This window comes from Diadema antillarum, unplaced genomic scaffold (assembly GCF_040938485.1).
Source record: "Diadema antillarum isolate AM-2024a unplaced genomic scaffold, OU_Dant_1.0 seq00001249_RagTag, whole genome shotgun sequence".
In the NCBI taxonomy this organism is placed as follows: Eukaryota; Metazoa; Echinodermata; class Echinoidea; order Diadematoida; family Diadematidae; genus Diadema; species Diadema antillarum.
This window is the reverse complement of record NW_027272035.1, coordinates 367375-386995: the sequence shown is the minus strand read 5'-3', so window position 1 is coordinate 386995 and position 19621 is coordinate 367375. Positions and strand designations below refer to the sequence as shown.

Genomic DNA, 19621 nt, shown 5'->3' with positions numbered 1-19621 from the left:
ACACGCCACCGAATTATGTCATTGATTATCTGTGTACCTCTCAGAAAGGACTGCATTTTCATATTGTGCGTGGAATGTTAATGCAGGATAAAAATATCATCACCTTTGCTTTTAAGCATTTGTATTATTAAAGTAAAGTGTCGTGTGGAATGATCTATATTGAAAAAGAGGGTATACTAATAGACGACTTGGAAAATAAGAGAATAATTCTGTATGAGACTGTATATGCATTCATAAAGATGATGTCGTAATTATTCCTTGCAGTCGTTTGAACCCACTTGGTCTTCTGGTTGCCATGGATACCAACCAAGAAGCTGAGGGCTTCCTATACTGGGATGATGGTGAAAGCAGAGGTTCGAATATTTTGTTATAAGATGAGTTTTCAATGTTGTTTCCATGAATTTGTCAGTTTCTTCATGATCAATGACTTTCAAAATTTACGAAACCTTGAGATTAATGAAATGAAATTTCACAAGCTTTGTGATAAAAAGGAATCAAGGCCGCTTTCAGCGCTTATGTCCGATTCATTCGAAATCAAATTCATGTGTTATTGTATACTTATTAACTATACTAATCCTGCGGAATATACCAACTCTTGGGGAGAAAGAATGTATACGATTTTTCATCGGGATATTTGTCAATAAGTTCTCTCAAAAGATGATAAATCCCTATTTTGATTTGCTCACTCTCTTTTTCTTTTGTCTCTTATCTTATTTATTTCTAGATCTGGATGCTCATACAAAGATTTGGTTTCAAGCACAAGGGGTAAATAGCCGTGTACAGAGCCACCTCCCATAAAAACAATGACAAAAGCTGGCCTTATCATATTTGTCATCTTTCTTTCATTTTCGAGCTTTCATATAGCAAACAATTTCCAATCCGTCCTTTTGGCAGTATTTCAGGACATAAGTTATGGACCATCAATGATATGACAATAAACTCTGAGTAATTATATTACCCAAACATTTCTACCCAATTTAATAGAGTCATTAGCTATATAGATAAACACGTAGAAATATGTTCTATTAAACATGTTAAACAATAGACATCTATTCATATTTGTACGTTACCATTTGATGCTCATTCAAATGATGAATGAAGGCTATGAATGGGTAATAACTTATATCTGCATTCACAGTAAGAAGATTTTATAGTTTTAATAGTTTAAGTACCGAAGAGTGATTAACAAAATACAGTAAAATGTGTTCTATAATGAAACAAAGCTGTATGATGATCCAGATTTATATTAATCTTTGTATATAGGGGACGATTTAGTAAGCCAAAGTAGTTTTTGCCTTAGATCTAATTTAGCTTTCAAACAAACGTTTCATTCCGTCATAATTTTGTTCAAATGGAAGGACATATTTGACTCGGGAAACATGGTAAAACAATAACGTAAGATCTCTTTATGGATTTCGCCAAATAAAGATAACAGTATAAATTACAAACGAGTCAGACATCTTAACGTAATATCCAGTAAGTTACATTAATTGCCCCTTAAAGTCCTAATAAACAGAAACCTTGTGCCAAGTTTCTATGTTTGTTTGACAGAAATGCATTTATATTTCCTGAAAGGGTTGCTGAAATGAAAGAGACGTGATACTCAGATCAGAAATAATCGCTTATTTTGCAGCATAGTATGTCTTTGAGAAAGCTAAGGTCGGTCTGTACTGACCAATAGATTCTGTTTGGACTCCTGTAGGGTGCTATCCGGTCGACGATTGAACGAGCTGCCTACGACGACCCCAACGATTTGTACTTCAACGAGGTCATCGTGTATGGAATCGAGAACTACGATTCCAATTACGGAGTGTACCTTGATGACACGAAACTCGAAAGTGGCGTCGACTTCGACAGCAATCTGAACGTATGTAGTATAGGCCTATATCAGTTTACTAGCATAGCGATAATTTGGAAACATTATCCACAACAATCGATAACCGGCGATTTCCAACGAAGAAAATTGGTAATCGCGTAAGCATAACTATGGCGACTGCGGATTTTAAAACAATGAGTAAAACATTTAAAATTCAATGAAGTATTGCTTTCTGATACATGTATAGATATATATTTGACGGATAGTTCGAATTTTCTTGGGAATTGACATACAAAGACAACCTCTTACGTCAGAGAAATAGCTAAAAACTCGGGCGCGTAATCTGAAATGTTCCATTGTATTTGTATACGCTTATCTCTGGAAAAATGTCTTCATTGTGATATTCATATGGCCCGCGTTCTCACAGTTATTGCTCTAAAGAGGAGCTCATGCGAAGAAATTTTGAAGATCCGTTATAAACCTAAGAAAATGGAATGTTTGCTTGTTTTTTAATTCCTGGCAGGTTCTGAACATTTCTGGTCTTGCTATAGACTTGGTGTCTCTCTGGACGTTGTCGTGGATGTCACTGTAGACTACAGCTCGGAATGGATATGTGACAAGGATACCCTAAACTTTGTAGTTATTTTATATGAATATGTTAGTTATCAAAGATTGGCAGACGTTCATTGTCTTCATGGTTTATAGACAGCATAATTTACTGTTCCAGTGAAAACAATTATCGTACATTTTGTACGATGTTTACGTTACAAGAACAGGAATTCGAGCATCGGTAATGGTGTGTATTTTCCGCTGGTATTAGTGGGCCTACAAACGTTGTGCCTTTGTATACATTGTACTTCTGCCATTTAGGTATATAAGCCTAAAATAAGTTTTACTAGAGGAATAAGGTGCACTCAACCTTTGTAGTCGTTTCTCACTTGTTAGGAAAGCTTTGTTGGTGTATATAATTGAATTAAATTTGTCGGGAAGGTCACTAATGACAGTTCTAGAATGTACTTTTAGTTTCTTTAGTCATTTTTGGAAGCCATTATCATGATTTCTTCTGTACAATAATTCAATGTATGCGATGCTTACTATTGTCATTTGGGTGTTTCAGTGTTCTTCACTGAAAGTCGGTAACAATTGACTGGTAACGACTGATGACATCACTGAAGACGAGAACGCCAAATTTCATCGCGTGAAGCACCGTTTATTGTCATGAGCTTATTCAAATACAACGTAATGTCGGGAATCCCTATAGACCGAAGATCCAATAGACACAACAGCAAAAAGGGGCGTAAACACCGAACACTTCATTGAATTTTGTGATAAAATATTTGACAAAAACTCACACCCTCGCACACACTCACATACTCGCGCGAAAGAGCACACCCCCATCCTATGAAACGTGCTAATAAACTTCATCAAAGAATCTAGTTCACATTATAAATAGTTTGAATGCAAGCTTATTAAAACCCCACATATACACACATACTCTCTCTTTCTCTCACACACACAAAATCGAACCGCCCCACACTAACGCTTGAACACAAACGATGCGATGTTTTCAGACATTGTCCACCCGTATGAACACGCACGCCTTGAGAGGTTAACTATATCTGAACGATAGAAGAACATAAACCCATTAAATACGACAGCTTCATCTGAAATGACTTGACATCACCAAACATCTACCTAACTGCACAAATGTTTTTCGATGATATTAAAGATCTGGCCAAGCATCAAATCTTTAGTTGTAATACTGATTGCTTTTGTAGATATCTGGTAAATTAGGTTGAGAAAGTAGATTGCAATAAGGAAGAAAAAATAAAATTACGAATAAAAATGATGTTCATTTCATAACCTTGGTTCAATCTTGTAATTTTACAGTATTAGCTGAGAGGTAACAAAGGTTTCATTTTGTATACAGAGTATATAACAAACTGAACTTATGGGCAAAAGTACAGACTGCAGACCCAGGGGTGTGTGGTGTCACATTGTTGAGCGTGCACTGTGTCATCACCTCCTTCTAGACTCGGCATACTTGTACTGTGGCACCGGTTGACCCACTTCATTTTGTATACAGAGTATACAAAATGAAATGGAAATAAAGTTCATTTTATTCAGTCTTGTAATTTCAAGGGTGTTGCGTGATAGTACAGGGTATGGAATAGCTTACCCATTCTTTCTGTATACAGACTACGCGAAGAGAAATGGGTATCAGAGTGTGGTGTGACAGTGCAGAGTTCAAGATCGAGTGTATTTCATATTTCTCCATCTCAACTTAATCGATGACATATTTGCACAACGTACACAAAGTGTTGCCCCCACGCAGAGGAGGTTTTAAAGAGGAAATCTAGGCGATTTTCATAATTTCACATCATGTACAGGGTAGGAGGCTTACATAAGTCGACACTTCCATGTTTAGATTTGCGGAATTAATTATGGTCATTGAGCAGAGAAAACAATACTCAGAAAAAAAAAACACGTTGCACTCAACAAGGCTGATGACACAGAGGCTCCGTCATAAGAATGCATGAGTAGGAGACTCTCATATCTTAGAAATGTAGTATGTGTAATCCATTAGAATATCTCTTGCTTAAGAAGCTCTCCTGTGTAGAATGTATGCATGCTCTTTTCTTTTGTTCGACTTCCTTGAGCCCCGACTCACGCATTAATATGGTGAAGCTCCTATATGTCATCATCCTTGTTCATTGTAATTTGTTATAAATTAAAAGAACATTCTTATTCCTTATCCCAATCCAAGTACAAACAATTTAGAGTGGTTCAAATGTAAAGTGCTCTTTCTATATGTGGCATTGTGGATAAGACTCTCGACTCCCAGTCGGAGGACCCGAGTTCGATTCCCGCCCAGTGCTTAAGCCCTTGGACAAGATATTTTTACCCACAATGCCCCTCATGACCCAGGTGTATAAATGGGTACCTGGCAACGCTGGGGTGATAATAATGGCAGGGCTCTCTGGTAGAGCAGTGGCAACACTGAAGATGCTACCCTGGATAAATAAGACATTATTATTATTATTATTATTATTATTATTATTATTATTATCTGTGGGACAGCCCCAGTTTAGCGCATAATTCAAATATTTCTGAGTGGCGGTATTAAACATGGTTTCAAAAGGAGTCAGACTGTTGTTACTCCATCTCTTAAACCTCCTTGCCCAGACCCGGGAGTGTGCACACTCTTGCATTGAAACAATCATCTGGTTTTGTATACAGAGTGTACATAATGAAATGGAAATAGAGTTCATTTTATTCAGTCTTGCAATCTCAAAGGGTTACACGACATTTGCTCTTGCGACAGTTGCTCCGGTTTTATTTTCTCCAACGATTTAGGGTTAGGGTTGTGATTGGGTTTTAGGTTTAATTCGATCTGAGGAATGGAATTACTGTTAGGGCTAGAATGTGGGTAGAATTTATGTATAGTTTAAATATCCAATGGGAGCAAACAAGCGAATGTCATGGAAGATTTGTATGCCGAGTATATAAAAAAGAGAAATGAGTGTCAGAATGCCGTGGTGTGACGGTGCAGAATTCAAGATCGACTTTATTTCACTTTTTTTGCATCTCCACATTATCAAACAAAATGTTTGCTCCTAACAATATATGTCCTAACAATATGTATATACATGTATATATATATATATATATATATATATATATATATATATCGCTATATATACATACATATATATGTATGTCTCGCTCTCTCTATATATATATATATATATATATATATATATATATTATACAAAATGTGGCAAGAAATAAGAGTGTGCAGGACCCAGGGGTGTGGTGTGACTGGAATGTCCTCCTATTCTACCTCCTGAAAGTTTTAAGCCCCCTTTTGCTTTCGATTTGGATATCAGATTTGCAAACAATTTGATCAGTAATTGAGAAGATCAGTCTAAAATGTTAAAGAATCAATTGTCCTTCACCTTCTGTATCGGTGCGAATTCTTATTTCCTTTTTATTTTCATCTCATCTGCGTTTGTTCAATACATTGTTCACACATCGTTATGTGTGATGATGACACATGGCATTATCGTGTAATGTGTCACCATTCCATTCACTTGCCACCTAATTTGTCAATGTCATCTGAGCAGTATTCACATTCATAGACTTACTACACAGTGACAACACACACACACACACACACACACACACACACTCACATACACAAATACGAAACAAGGCATAATACACAGATTCCGAGATTTCTATGGCCAAAAATTTTTCCTCTATACTTTTAAAACGTTAAGGGCATAAAATCCCATTTGCAGTTGAAACAAAATACGAAATATCGATATTAAGTATTGTTAAAATACACAAAATGTGAACAATAGTCATAATAACAATGTTTCCAGACTAAACCGTCTACAGTCAAGGTTTATTCAGAAAAATACTGATATCTCCTTACATTTTAGGCCTTATTGCGAAAATTTTATATGGACCTACACGTCATATGCATTAAATGTGATATTTTGATTTTTTTTTTATCACAGCTGCTCACAAAGGTAAACTGGATCTTTAATGAGTGAAAATTTTCTTACAATTCCATTAAAAGTTGGCACCAGATTGTTGAATTGAAAAAAAAAAGGAAAATCTCCCTCGCCCGCAAGAGGCACAATTCCTTCCACACCCTCCTCCTTGGGCCACCTCTGTATATAGACTTAGCAAAATAAAATATATGGAGCTACTAAAATACATTAGTAGATCCATGGTATATACACAGCAAAGACGCAGACGCAGAAAAAGAGGTGATAGATACCATATTAGCTATTTTGAATGTCATAGAATCTAAATTTCTTACTGTTTAATTGATTTTATTTAAGAAATATTGCTAGAATTAGGAGATTTATTGATCAAACTGCATGTCATGACGCAGTGCGCTCTTTAGTTCTATCCCGTATAGATTATTGTAACGAGCTTCTCTCTTCCATTCCTTCAACTCAACTGGATCGTGTGCAGCGACTTCAAAATTGGGCAGCCCGATTAGTGTTTCAGGTTTCTAGGGACTACCCATCTTAGCCACTTCTGAAGTCGTTGCACTGGCTTCCTTTGAAGCAACGGATAATTTTCAAATTAGTTTTGTTTGTTTATAAAATCCTTAACGATCAAGCTCCGAAATATTTAGACGCCTGTTTGACTTTATATATATACACCTACTAGAAATTTGAGGTCATCTAGTGATCCGCTTCGCCTCACATACTCTGTTACTCGCACCTTAGCCGGTGATAGGACATTTACTGTGTCTGCTTCAAAGCACTGGAACAATTTACCACTTACCGTTAGACAGTCTCCATCAGTCAGTGTGTTCAAAAAAGCCTCGAAAACACATCTTTTCAGGAGCAACTAGTTCGTAGCTGTAACATTTATCCATTATTTTACATACTGTCGTACATGTTTTGAATTGATTGTAAGCGCTTTGGGCCTTGTGGGAAAAGCGCACTATAAATAGTAGTAGTAGTAGTAGTAGTAGTAGTAATAATAATAATAATAATAATAATAACTTTCCAAATATTCCACCAAAAACAATACACCATGGTCGTTGGATTGCACTTCTAGAATGCAAAATCTCCCTCGTGTGGGAAGGGAAACCCCCTCCCAGACCCTTACCCCAGCTCTGTCGCTTCCTCCATTGCACGTATTTTCACCTAAAACACTAACATAGGACCTACGTATCCCCCCCCCCCCCCGAAAAAAAAATACGACCCTTTGACCCACGTCCCCTCCCTAAAATTCTTACAAACCGATCTACGTCTCTGTTCCCATTCGTGGCTAGTGGACCCACTAACTTTGAAAAACGTTCCACCGGGCCTACATGTCAATGACAAAATCATACTAACTTGACTTTTTTTTACCAAAGAAGAGAAAGTTTTTCTCAGGTTAAGCGTTTTATGCAACAGGTCCATATTATGATGTCAGGGAGAGCCTTATATGGATACACGAGCATGCAGATTAACGACAGCACACTATGCTACACCAAAACACATATTGGCAGTGCTTTGTGTTGACTTACATTCATTTCAGGAACATCCATCAATCGTTATTTGTCCCTCCCCCTTCCGCAAGAAAAAAAATACACATAACTGATACCAGCAAATATTACTGATGGTCGTTTAAGGTTTATCCTACCAGAAAAGTGTTATGTACTTCTCTGTTTAGTGTAACAAACAAGTATGTTAATGGCACCATTTAGTGATTGAAAGATCTTTCAATTACACCTATCATAAAACATTTCTCTTTCCCATCAAATCATCCAAAGTACATCATAATTAAACACAAACACGATATTTGTGCTTTTACATCATTGTTACATTAACTGTTAACAAACATCTCCTGTGCTCATTGGTCAATATTGTCATGTGACTGCCATACACGCCTCTCCTTTACTGGAAAGTATGTTGATCATGCGCGATCGGCGTGACCTGGACTACTTCTCGCAAAAGAACCAACAGTGAAGATTGCTGCAAGAAATACATCATCATCTCAACAGAACTCACAAACAGGAGTGCGTTGAAACATTTTAGCTATCAGTTTCGTATGACGACTCCATGCCTGACAACGAGGTGCAATTTTGATTAAGTTCCCTCATTGTTCTGAAACCTGACTGCGTGTCACCAGATAAAAAGTAAAGCTCTATAAATCGTTAAAAGTATCAATTTTTGCTGTAACATCAGTCAAGGGATATTCGCTGGGGCTGAGTGGAGGTGCAGTAGTACGTCCGTCTGTCACTCAACAAAGACTTTATAGCGAGACATGGAACTCGGTGTGAAGATACTCGTCACGTTTATCACCGTCGTGGTCCTGATCGGGATCGGACTGGGAATCGGCCTGTCTAGTCTCTACTACGATCCCGGCGACAATCTCGTGGTAATTCCATTCGAACCAATCCCGGAGCCTGCGTTACGATTCGACTGTTATCCCGAAGAAGGGGCCTCTCAAGAAAGCTGTCTGACCCGGGGATGCTACTGGGCAGAAACGGACGAGCAAGGGGCACCCTGGTGCTACTTCCCGAAGGAGCGGGATGTTCCCGGCTACAGAATGGTGTGTATTAGGCCTTACTTAGTATTTCCCAGTTGTTGTTTTTTTAATCATAGAAAACTAAAAACTTTTTTTCAAAAGTTTTAACGGCAGCCGCAGAAAACAACCAAATAAACAAACAAAACAACACATAAAACGAAATACGCTTGCGCATGATGTATTTGGATATGTTTAATATTCTGAAACTGCTCTAAGAATGTAAAGATACTGCATGTCTAAAGTTAAGACTCTAAAGATCATATTCTTGATGCTATAGAAGAAAAGTGTGATAACGCCGGTCACAATGTTGTGCTTAAGATTCTGTTCAATGTTCAATTTATTCTCTAAATGTAAAACATGAGGGCGAGTTACACAGCGGGAAAATCAAACCAACCTTCCACATTTCGTCATTGTTGTTCTGTAATGTCTCATGTTGTTTTGATTTCCTAGCTAGCTCAACATAAAGTGTACTACATTCCACCCTCTTGTCATTCTTCCTAAGATATAAATACATATACATATTCTTATATATTCATATTTATATATGTACATATACATACATACATATACATATTCTTTTTATACCTCTCCATCTTTTCCTCCTATTACGTGTTTACATCCTTTCACATCTAATTTTCTGCCCCTCTCTCATTCTCTATCCATAGAGTTGTATTTCCCCTAGTAGCAACAAAAATTGATATGCATATACAAGTACTAAACCTTTAAGTTCTGCCCCTTATCACGACAGGTCGGGGATCCCGAAGGAACCCGTCTGGGCTGGAAAGTCCTCCTTCAACGGCTGGACACGCCAGTGCGCTTCGATGGAGCCGTCCAGACACTCGAACTCCAAGTTGAAATGCACACACCTCAGCGACTCCGATTCAAGGTATTCCAGAGTCATGCCATATCTTTTTTTTTAAAGAGGGAATAGAAATAGTTACACACACACATACACACACACGCACACACACAAAAAAATACGAACATAACTCTTTTATTCATGCCCTGACATAACTAATAAATAAATAGATAAATAAATAAATAAATAAATGAATAAATGAATAAATAAATAAATATATAAATGAATATACAAGTAAATATATATCTAAGTAACCAAACAAATTATGATTATAATGCTGCATACATATATATACAGATCAAAACAGTTCTTAGTATAAAAAACAAATCACACAAATTAAACAGATGCTGTTTTAACTCGATTAGTCACAAAATACATAACCTTAAAACATTCATTTGAAATTTTTTACAATTCTTTACAAACAAAAATGTATATCTTTCGCAATAATGCGAATTAAACTGTTGTGAGATGGTGATTTTATTATCAATTTACGACTATCTCCAAGGTTTGCACACACTCTCACACATAATACAAAAACTGAATGATTGAAATCACGTTTTCGATTATGAATCACTACCTAAAGATCGCTTCCCTCTATATAAAAAGAGCAATGATTTTTAAAGTTATTACAGCTGCCGGAAATCTTGTTCAAAGGGTAAGTACATGCGATCTATTCTTCCTTTATTTCAGTTTTTAAAGAGAAATAAAATGTAACGAGTGATTTTGTAGGTGACAGTGTTATCATCTCGTATTGCTTGCATGGTGAATATTCACAGACAATTTGATTATCGTATAATATTAATTGTTGATACACATATTTTCACAAAATCGCTGGTGTTTGTAAGTATAGTTCAAATGCATCATCTTAGCACGTGTTTGTTCTAAATAGGAGTTGAGTTGTTTTATGTTATTAATGGGCACATGAATCAACTGTGTTGAATCAAACTAAATGGAACTGAATTGAGTTATACATAATTATATTCTTCGTAAAGTTGACAGCTAACGACAATGATCGATACGAGGTTCCCACTATCGAAGTCGAAGAGCCCGCTGAAAAGCCTGACGTCACAGAGTATGAAATATCTTACATTCGGGAACCGTTCAGCCTGCAGATTATAAGGGTCAGCACCAGAGAAGTCATGTGAGTTATTCTCTTTATTTTTTATCATGTCAGAAAAACAATAACACTACCAATCACGTGGAAAAGCTTCCATGATATCTTCGATCAAATTGATACTATAGAAATATTAATAATGAATAACATAATGAAAATGATAATGATAATGAATAGCACTTAGCGCTTAATAATGATGCTTCTAAGCGCAAAAATCCGGGGAATATATATATATATATATATATATACATTGATATAAGATACAGCATCATGTACATATGATATAACGACAGCAACTACAGCAACAAAATTAAGATTGAGTAAACAGATAAGTTTTCAACAATGATTTGTACTTATCAACATTTTCAGCATTACGAACATAAAGAGGGAGTTTATTCCAAAGAAAATGGGGAAATAACAGGAAAAGCCCCAAGATTTGTTTATTTAAAAGGACGTTTCCAGTGGAGTTTTTATATATCTTTTTCTTCTTTTTTTTTTTTACTTCTTCAACTTGATTGTGAAAAAGCATAATGTTTGATCATCATACTCCGACGTTGAATAGACTACGTTAGTGTATCGATAATATGAATTGTCTGACGAGACTTATAGATGGGATTACTTTTTAAAACAGAGATAATCATTGCTGACTTTGATTGGCAATTTATGCTACAAATATCAGGACAATCGTTTTTCCCCAGCCACTTAATCAAATTACTCGTACATAACGATCCATACTGACAATGAAATTAATTTCATCCATACTGACAAATTGAAATGAATTTCAACAAAGTTGGAGGACTGTTGAAGCAATATTTTATTCAATGAACAAAATAAAGAGCATGGTTACGATGGATTATTTCTGTTGATTTCTGTTGGAGTTGTTCACCTCTAGTTTACACTGAATCCTTCAAGAGATTCATTCCTCCTCCTATTAGCATCATTACGCTGCTACTGCGATTGATGTCGCACTTAAGTGTTAAAGTACCCATCAAGCAAGATCATTTAGCACTGTCTGAATAACTAGAGCAAACAAAATTATTGGCAAATCAATAGCAAATTATGTAAGATGAGTCGTAAAGGGGATTTTTATGGCTTTGTAAGTGTAGAGCGTGCAAAGAAAACGCCTCTCATTCAAAGGTCGGTACTCTAAAAAAAAGAATCAAGAAATGATTGCTTCTTCCAAATAAAAAAAAATGTAAATACTGGAATCGTGACGAAGATGAGTACAAGCAACCTCTGGTTTCAAATCAAAACAGCTGCTGCTATGTTACAGAAACGAAAAAAAAAATCTCAAATGGAATTTCATCATGAAATCATTTTTTTTTTAATTTCAAAAACACAATATTAAATTACATGATCAAACCCAATATTTATCTATTCTACCACTCCGCGCCCCATTACAAATTTGCCTAAAAAGCCAAGGCTGCAAGGAGGAAAAACAAATAAGTAAACTGTTGTGCTCAAAATCAAATAGGGACTTTGTCATATAAATATTGTATCAATCAGCGATCAGGTCAAATACGGCAAATCCAGTCTCAAAGGGCACTGCTGAAGTGTCATCAGAGCTGAAAAACAAAACTCAGACTGGTAAACATTTAATTGCATCTTCGGGTACAATCTACAGAAATTTTTGAACGCGCTTAATCACTCCGAAAAGTAAATATTATCAAGACAGTTGGTACAGGTTGATAAGCTAACGACAGTGTTCATTATGTAATAGTCTCGCTTGGCTGTACTGAATAAATGGGTAACTGTATAATCTTACTTGTTTTGTGAGAGTCATTAATGTTCAGGGTCACGTATATTCTCATGCATGTCACAACACGAGTGGCGGACTGGTGGTTACGTGCACGGGAGGTCTGTTTCCTAATGTCCGTCTCTTGTTAGTTTCTATATAAGTATTCATTCTAAGAGAAAGATTCTTCTTTTAACTTTTCCCCATATGAGTTATTACGGCTGACATTTTAAGCTTCTTTGATATTAAACACTCAAAACTGGGGACAGTTTTGAAATAACCATTTGACCATCAACTGCTTATTTCCCTCTTCTTCTCTTTTATTTTCCGGAGCATTGGAAGGAAGGGAATGGGAAAAAGATGACTGGCACACCCAAGTTAAGACATGCATGTCCACAACAGACAAACAGAAATGAAGTTATCGCTTTTGTTTTACACTAGGGGGGGGGGGGTGTTGCAAGAAAGTCGGGTTGCAATTGATTGCAAATATCTATTGCAACTTTGCAATAGATAGATCGATTGCAACTTGCAATTGATTGCAAATTTGCAATGGATTTCAGGATTTGCAATAGATTTTGGGGATTTGCAATCAATTGCAACTTCCTTGCAACACCCCCTATGACTGCTAAGCTATCAGGAAATCATTGGGGTTAAATCTCTGCGGAAGAAGGCAATGAGGATAAAGTACCTTTCCTATATACATGTAGGGACACAACCACTTCAGTCATGAGACTCAGACAGGGACATTGTAATTGGTTGCCTGTGATCATAGAGAGCCACTGATTGAGCTACAACAGCTCCCCTAGCTGATACTGCATGGAAAGTTTCGAATAAAGTGAAATGGTCATGTTCATTTCAACTGATCGGATTTTTTCCCATCCCCCCTTTTTTTTTTACTCAGAGAAATCCTCATTTTATGAGTTTAGAGTCAGTTAAGATTAGACAGACGCGCCTTCTGCTGGTGGTAATAACATAAGTTATGACAATGATAACAATAAAAGCAAGAAGATTATGTGTACTTAAATGCTTTGGAAGACGTTTTATGAAAATGATTTAAAAAAATAAAAAATGATAATGATGCCATAGGGCCTATCAAAAATGGCATCATGAAATTCATGTTACCAGCAAGAAGATACAATGATATCAGGAAAAATAACACCAATTAACGATGATTATTCATAACGTCAGATTTGACACATTCCAGAGGAGGTTATGAGATTGTATCCACAGATTGTATCCACAGACAAGATGCCATCATTTAGAATACACACAAAGAGGGATAACTACGATAAGTATAGCAACAAAACAGTCAAGCGTCAAGAGTCTTTCCAGTGAGTTGAGTTTTGAAAGTCAGATTTGAAGTGAAAATGTGACGTCAGTTTTGGAATACAATGCTGGGGGAGTGCATTCAAGAAGGGCAAATAGACTACCTGGGGAGTTTTGTTCGATCGTGCCTATAGTGCATTGGACCTTGTCATTTGAGATAGTCATGTCTGAAGGAGGTATTTTTTACACTATTTGTTTTGTGGTGTTTTGACAATTATTAGATTTGATACTTCCGTTGGAGTCTTAATCTACGAGGATCAGTTCCTTCAAATCTCTACCCGTCTCCCCTCGTCCAACCTGTACGGCTTCGGAGAACACAACCACCGACGCTTCCGGCACGATCTCAACTGGAAGACCTGGGGTATCTTTACCAGGGATATTGGCGTATACGTAAGGCATCATAATTTATCACCTGTCTCTGTCTGCATCATCAACCATGCATGTGATATGTGTTATTATTTTCCATTTTACTGTCATGCATGATAAGCCAACATTCGATGGCTGTACACTACAGCCGATCTCTTGTTAAAGTCGAAATCAGAGAAACCCTTGGGGTGATGAGAATCAATATGCCAATTTTGAATAATTTCTACACTGTCGTAGTTTGGAATCGAAAAAAAAAATGGGATCGGAGCAATAGGATTTGGATCTGCAATCTGCAGACAGCTCTGTTTCTATATATCTCCTGATGTTTCTCGGTAATCTACTTTTAAAGGCACAAGTCAAATATAATTCTAAGTCACCGTGTAAAGATTTTAAGCACCTGATACATCACTTACTCTGGTTCCATGACATTTGCTCCTGCGACAATATCTCCCATGAAATATTTACACTCTAAGCCGAACAGAACATCTATAACATCCACAAACATAACCCTTACACTAATCCTAAGCCTCACATCAAAATAAACATATAACCCCATCACAACCCTAACCCTAAGTCCTTGGAGAAAATAAGATGGGAACAATTGTCGCAGGAGCAAATGTCGTGTCAACATGGTGCGCTTATTCTACCTCTCTCCTTCATACCTACAATAACCACTCAACCTTCCTACCTACCTACCTACCCTCCCACCTACCTGATACCTACCTACCAATACCTACACAAACCACCTACCTATACCTACCCACCTACCTTCCTATCAACCTACCTATGATACCAACTTACCTTCCTACCAACCTATACCTACCTACCTACCTATACCTACCCAACTACCTATACCTACCTAACTACCTACCTACCTTCTTACCAACCTACCTTCCAACCTACCTACCAACCAACCTACCTACCTATACTACCTACCTATACCTACCTACCTATACATATCTGCCTATCTACCTACCTATACCTACCTACCTACCCACTTACCTACCTACCTACCCACCTACCTACCCACTTACCCACCTACCTACTTACCTACCTACCTACCTCCCTACCCGCTTACCTACCTACCTACCTACCTACCTACCCACTTACCTACCTACTAAGTACCTACTTACCTACCTACCTACCTATCTACTAATTATACCTACCTATACCTACCATCATACCTCTGACAGGATCCTGTCAACCTCTACGGGGCCCATCCGTTCCATATGGTGATTGAGGATGACGGAAACGCGCACGGGGTCTTCTTCGTCAACTCGAACGCGATGGGTGAACTGATGACTATTCTTACCCCTTTTGAGCAAAGTTATACATATTGAAAAGTATTCTCTTTGAATGTGTGACGATTAGAATACAAACACATTATTCTATCATACTATAAACTATCCTTTAATACATTTTAGTTTCAGCAGGGAGGTGTAAGAGAAGGAGAAGTAATTATAAGAATCCCTCTTTTGTATACATGCCGCGGAGAAATTATGCGCGTCATATCTTAGCACTTACTACAGTCATGCCAGCAATGAGATGTTTTGACAAAAGACAGCACTTCTGTTTAAGTATCATCATTCCTCATTTACAGCGAACCTATCGAGTAGCAATTCGCTGTCCCGTTCAACTTTTTTTAGTTATTCATTTTCAGAAAATAGGGCACGTAAAAAAATTCTTTAAAAAAGGGGGCATCTTTATTTTCAAGATTTAATAGTCAAGGATCAAACCTATGGCGAACAAAATATCATGCATAGGAATAATGTGCTCAAGATGGTTAAATGGTAACTATTTATGAAATTATGATTTTCGTCGTCATTTTTTTTTCTCCCGTCCTACGGTATCAATAACAAGAAAAATTTTTTTTGAAGGAAAACTGAAAGGTTATAATTATGTTCCGTACCATATTACCACCAAGATCCAACAATGTTTTAATTTTCTCTAAAATACTGAGCTTAAGATTTTTGAAATCAAAGACTTCTTCTTTGGTCTTCATATCCAAATTCTGTGGAAAAGCGGCGTCAAATGGAGCATGGAACATCAAAGCCAGAGATGTGCGAAGTACTAGGCCCTGTACAATTGTCGTGCTGTATATAGAACCTGAGCATAATATAAACATTCACAAATTGCTGAGTGATTCCACTCTTTCGTATTTCGTAACACCTCCCTAATTTCAGATGAAGACAGCACCCAGTATAGCACGTTAATTAACACAATCACGAAAAATTATCATGATTCGAGGAATGAAATATCAAATGATATTTATGTCATGTTTTATCGGAATTTTTTTTCTCAATCCTTTTAGGCTTTTGCCACAAGATCTCTGCGATACATGTTATAATACAATATCTCTTAACTGTAGGCCCTACAAGTACCCTTTCACAAGCATAATGTGTAAAAGCACAGGCATATTTAAAGAGATATAAATTATATACAAATGTGTGTGTGTGTGTTAGTGTGTGTATGTGTGTGTGTGTGTTTGTATGTGTGCGCGCTAGTTAGAGTCCGGGTTGTTGTGAGTTTTTGAGAGTTTGGATTTTATTTTTACACATCAGAGACAAGTCACAATATCATCGTTCTGCACATTCATTGCAAGCGAATTATTGTCCTGTCGATAAGATTTTTAAAAAAAATTATCCCTTATCACATACTTGATATCATCCTCTAGAGGTCGTGCTACAACCCACCCCTGCCTTGACATACAGGACCATAGGGGGTGTCCTCGATTTCCATGTCATCCTTGGCCCTACCCCGGAGAACGTAATAAGTCAGTACGGCGAGGTAAGCCTCGATTGGTTCAGGCAATGAGAGACGTTTATTTGCGATATTATAGTCTCTAGCCATCTTAGAGAGAGCTTTAAAGAAAAAAAAAGAATTCAGTTTTTTTCTGATGCTCTGTAAGATAACAAACCACTCCCAGGTGGAGTGAAGATACCTATAAAATGTGGGGAAAAAAAATATCTCCAGATTCCTGGAATGTATGCTTTGTAGTCATAAATATTATCAATTAATCATATTTATCATGTGAACTGACATAGTGACAATATTATTATAACTATTACGGTAATTTGGTCTTAGTGGTCTTAGTGGTGTAAGACAGATAGTAATATCAGTGGATTTCTTTGTAGAGCTCCTGTATCTTCAAGGGCATCAACCTATTATTTAGAATCTTCTGTAATAGTCATTCTCTTTTGTCTATCCTTACTTTGGTCTTTAATTGTACCTCTGCTCCTCACCCTGTTCTCCACATCAGACTTTTGTTAGGACCTACACTCAACAAGCTTTGCTTTTTAGTAGGTTCCATCGTATTTCTCTTTGCATCCTTTACTTTGATTGAAAATGACACATCGACCGCTATGCATTATGTTTGTATTCCTATTTCTTTTTGTATATGTCCAAGCTGGACATTCTGTATTATTATATTTTGTTACATATCATGTATTTTGCATCAAGAAATACGGAAATAAATTGAAATTGAAACAAAAATTTACATAATTGTCGTGTTTATTGAAACAGTCATTTTGTATGAAATAACAAAATACGCAAATTTAATTCAATTCAATTCAAATCAAATTATATTTCCAATATCACATTTTTGTATACGATCAATTACAATGTTTCTATGCTTTCGTTTCGGTTTGATTGTTTTCAATGTTTATAATCAGTGTTGCTAATCAGTGACTCCTTATCTGATAATATTTGGCCAATGCGACATATCGGAAACGTAAAGGCAAATGTATTTTTTACTATCGTTTCCTTGACCACGCCCTTTTCCAAAACCTTATTCAGTTACTGGTCCAGTGATGGTGCCTTGATAGTGTCTACGACTCCAATTGTGTATGTGGCGAAATATACACCACTATGGACCATTAAGAGTGTATAAACAAACATGATTGTCTGCAATGCACATACAATATGTTGTGACTGACCACAACCTGTTCTCCATTACGCCAGAGCCTTCGAAGGTTGTAACGAAGGCTCTGCATTACGGTCTATAAGATCATTGGCAGCCCAGTTTGGTGCGTTATTGATCTCTATAGGCCTCTGACTGTATACGTGGCCCTTACATCACTCTGTACCTAACACAAATATGTATTTAATGTAAGTGTAACTGACCACTGACTCCCTGTTTTTCATTGTACCATTAGATCATTGGTCGTCCAGTGATGGTACCTTACTGGTCTCTAGGCTTCCAGCTGTGCAGGTGGAACTACACCACACTGGACCGCGTCAAACAAGTCTGGTCCGATATGATTGAGGCACAGATACCATACGTACGTCATCCCTTGGTTTAATCACTTGTCTTTAACCGTATAATCCCCCAAACTTGTGAAAATGTTGTCCACATACTTATATTAGCGCTCAAATATCGATATCACTGAACATTCAGACGTGTGTTTAATTTGGTAGAGGGTATGATTTTATTTTCGGTGCCTGTAATCCTCATGCAAAAAATAGGTCCAAAATCGAGTAAAGTTTATGTTGGAAATAGCAACAAGGAAAAGATGTGAGTGGTGGAATTATTGTAAATTTGCAATCTATGAATTTCTATGACACAACACATCATTCGAACTGGCGAGTAAGTCGTTTTGTAAGTAACAGACGTTGGTTGATAGAGCAACTGCAGTGCTGGAGGAAAGTTTGCATGATTATGATTTCGAGAGTCATTTACATGATGCTTCCTTCTAGTATGAATTCCCACGAAGGTGGCATTACATTATTCGACCAGGTTTGTCTGAAGCAGAAAAGAAGGTCATGAAAAAGTTGCATCTTTCGCTGTTTCAGGACGTGCAATACGGAGACATTGATTACATGGATAAACAAAAGGATTTCACCTACGACAGATACGGAGCTTATGCTGGTCTTCCCGAGTTTGTCCAACAAGTCCATGATCACGGCCAGAGATACATCATCATCCTGGTAAGATGACCACATACAAATCAATTATGTAGACATAAATGTTATCTATGATATACATATATATATATATATATATATATATATATATATATATATATATATATATCATGTAAACACACACTCAGACCCACACAATACATGCACATTTGCTCTACTCTTATTCATCTCTCTATCCATTCGTTAATGAACTCTTTATTTCTATCCTTTTAAATCCCCGATTTGTAAAAGATGTCTGTTTTTAGATCAAACTTTCCACATTATTGTTCTCTCTATATAGCATATGCATTGCTTGATCTGATCTATTGAGCAATGGCTTTCCCTCAGTACAGCTATGAACCTCGATTAGGGTAGGTCCAATATGTTATATATTTCCCCTTCTGTTTTGTTAATAAAAGACCAGCAGTCGTTCAATGGTGTGGCCGAGTTGTTCTC

At 36.9% G+C, this 19621-nt stretch overlaps 1 protein-coding gene across 1 annotated transcript in view; it reads left to right on the top strand.

The window, feature by feature from the left end:
* The window catches only part of LOC139745275 (sucrase-isomaltase, intestinal-like), a 128265-nt gene that overhangs the window by 45348 nt on the left and 63296 nt on the right, over window positions 1-19621 (top strand). Inside the window, exons 21-31 of the mRNA XM_071655676.1 lie at window positions 265-353; window positions 725-765; window positions 1703-1867; window positions 8594-8887; window positions 9612-9749; window positions 10715-10863; window positions 14119-14281; window positions 15457-15553; window positions 16938-17050; window positions 18418-18543; window positions 19055-19189. Of these exons, the coding sequence (XP_071511777.1) occupies window positions 265-353; window positions 725-765; window positions 1703-1867; window positions 8594-8887; window positions 9612-9749; window positions 10715-10863; window positions 14119-14281; window positions 15457-15553; window positions 16938-17050; window positions 18418-18543; window positions 19055-19189 (1510 nt within the window). The remainder of the gene's footprint in view (window positions 1-264; window positions 354-724; window positions 766-1702; window positions 1868-8593; window positions 8888-9611; window positions 9750-10714; window positions 10864-14118; window positions 14282-15456; window positions 15554-16937; window positions 17051-18417; window positions 18544-19054; window positions 19190-19621) is intronic.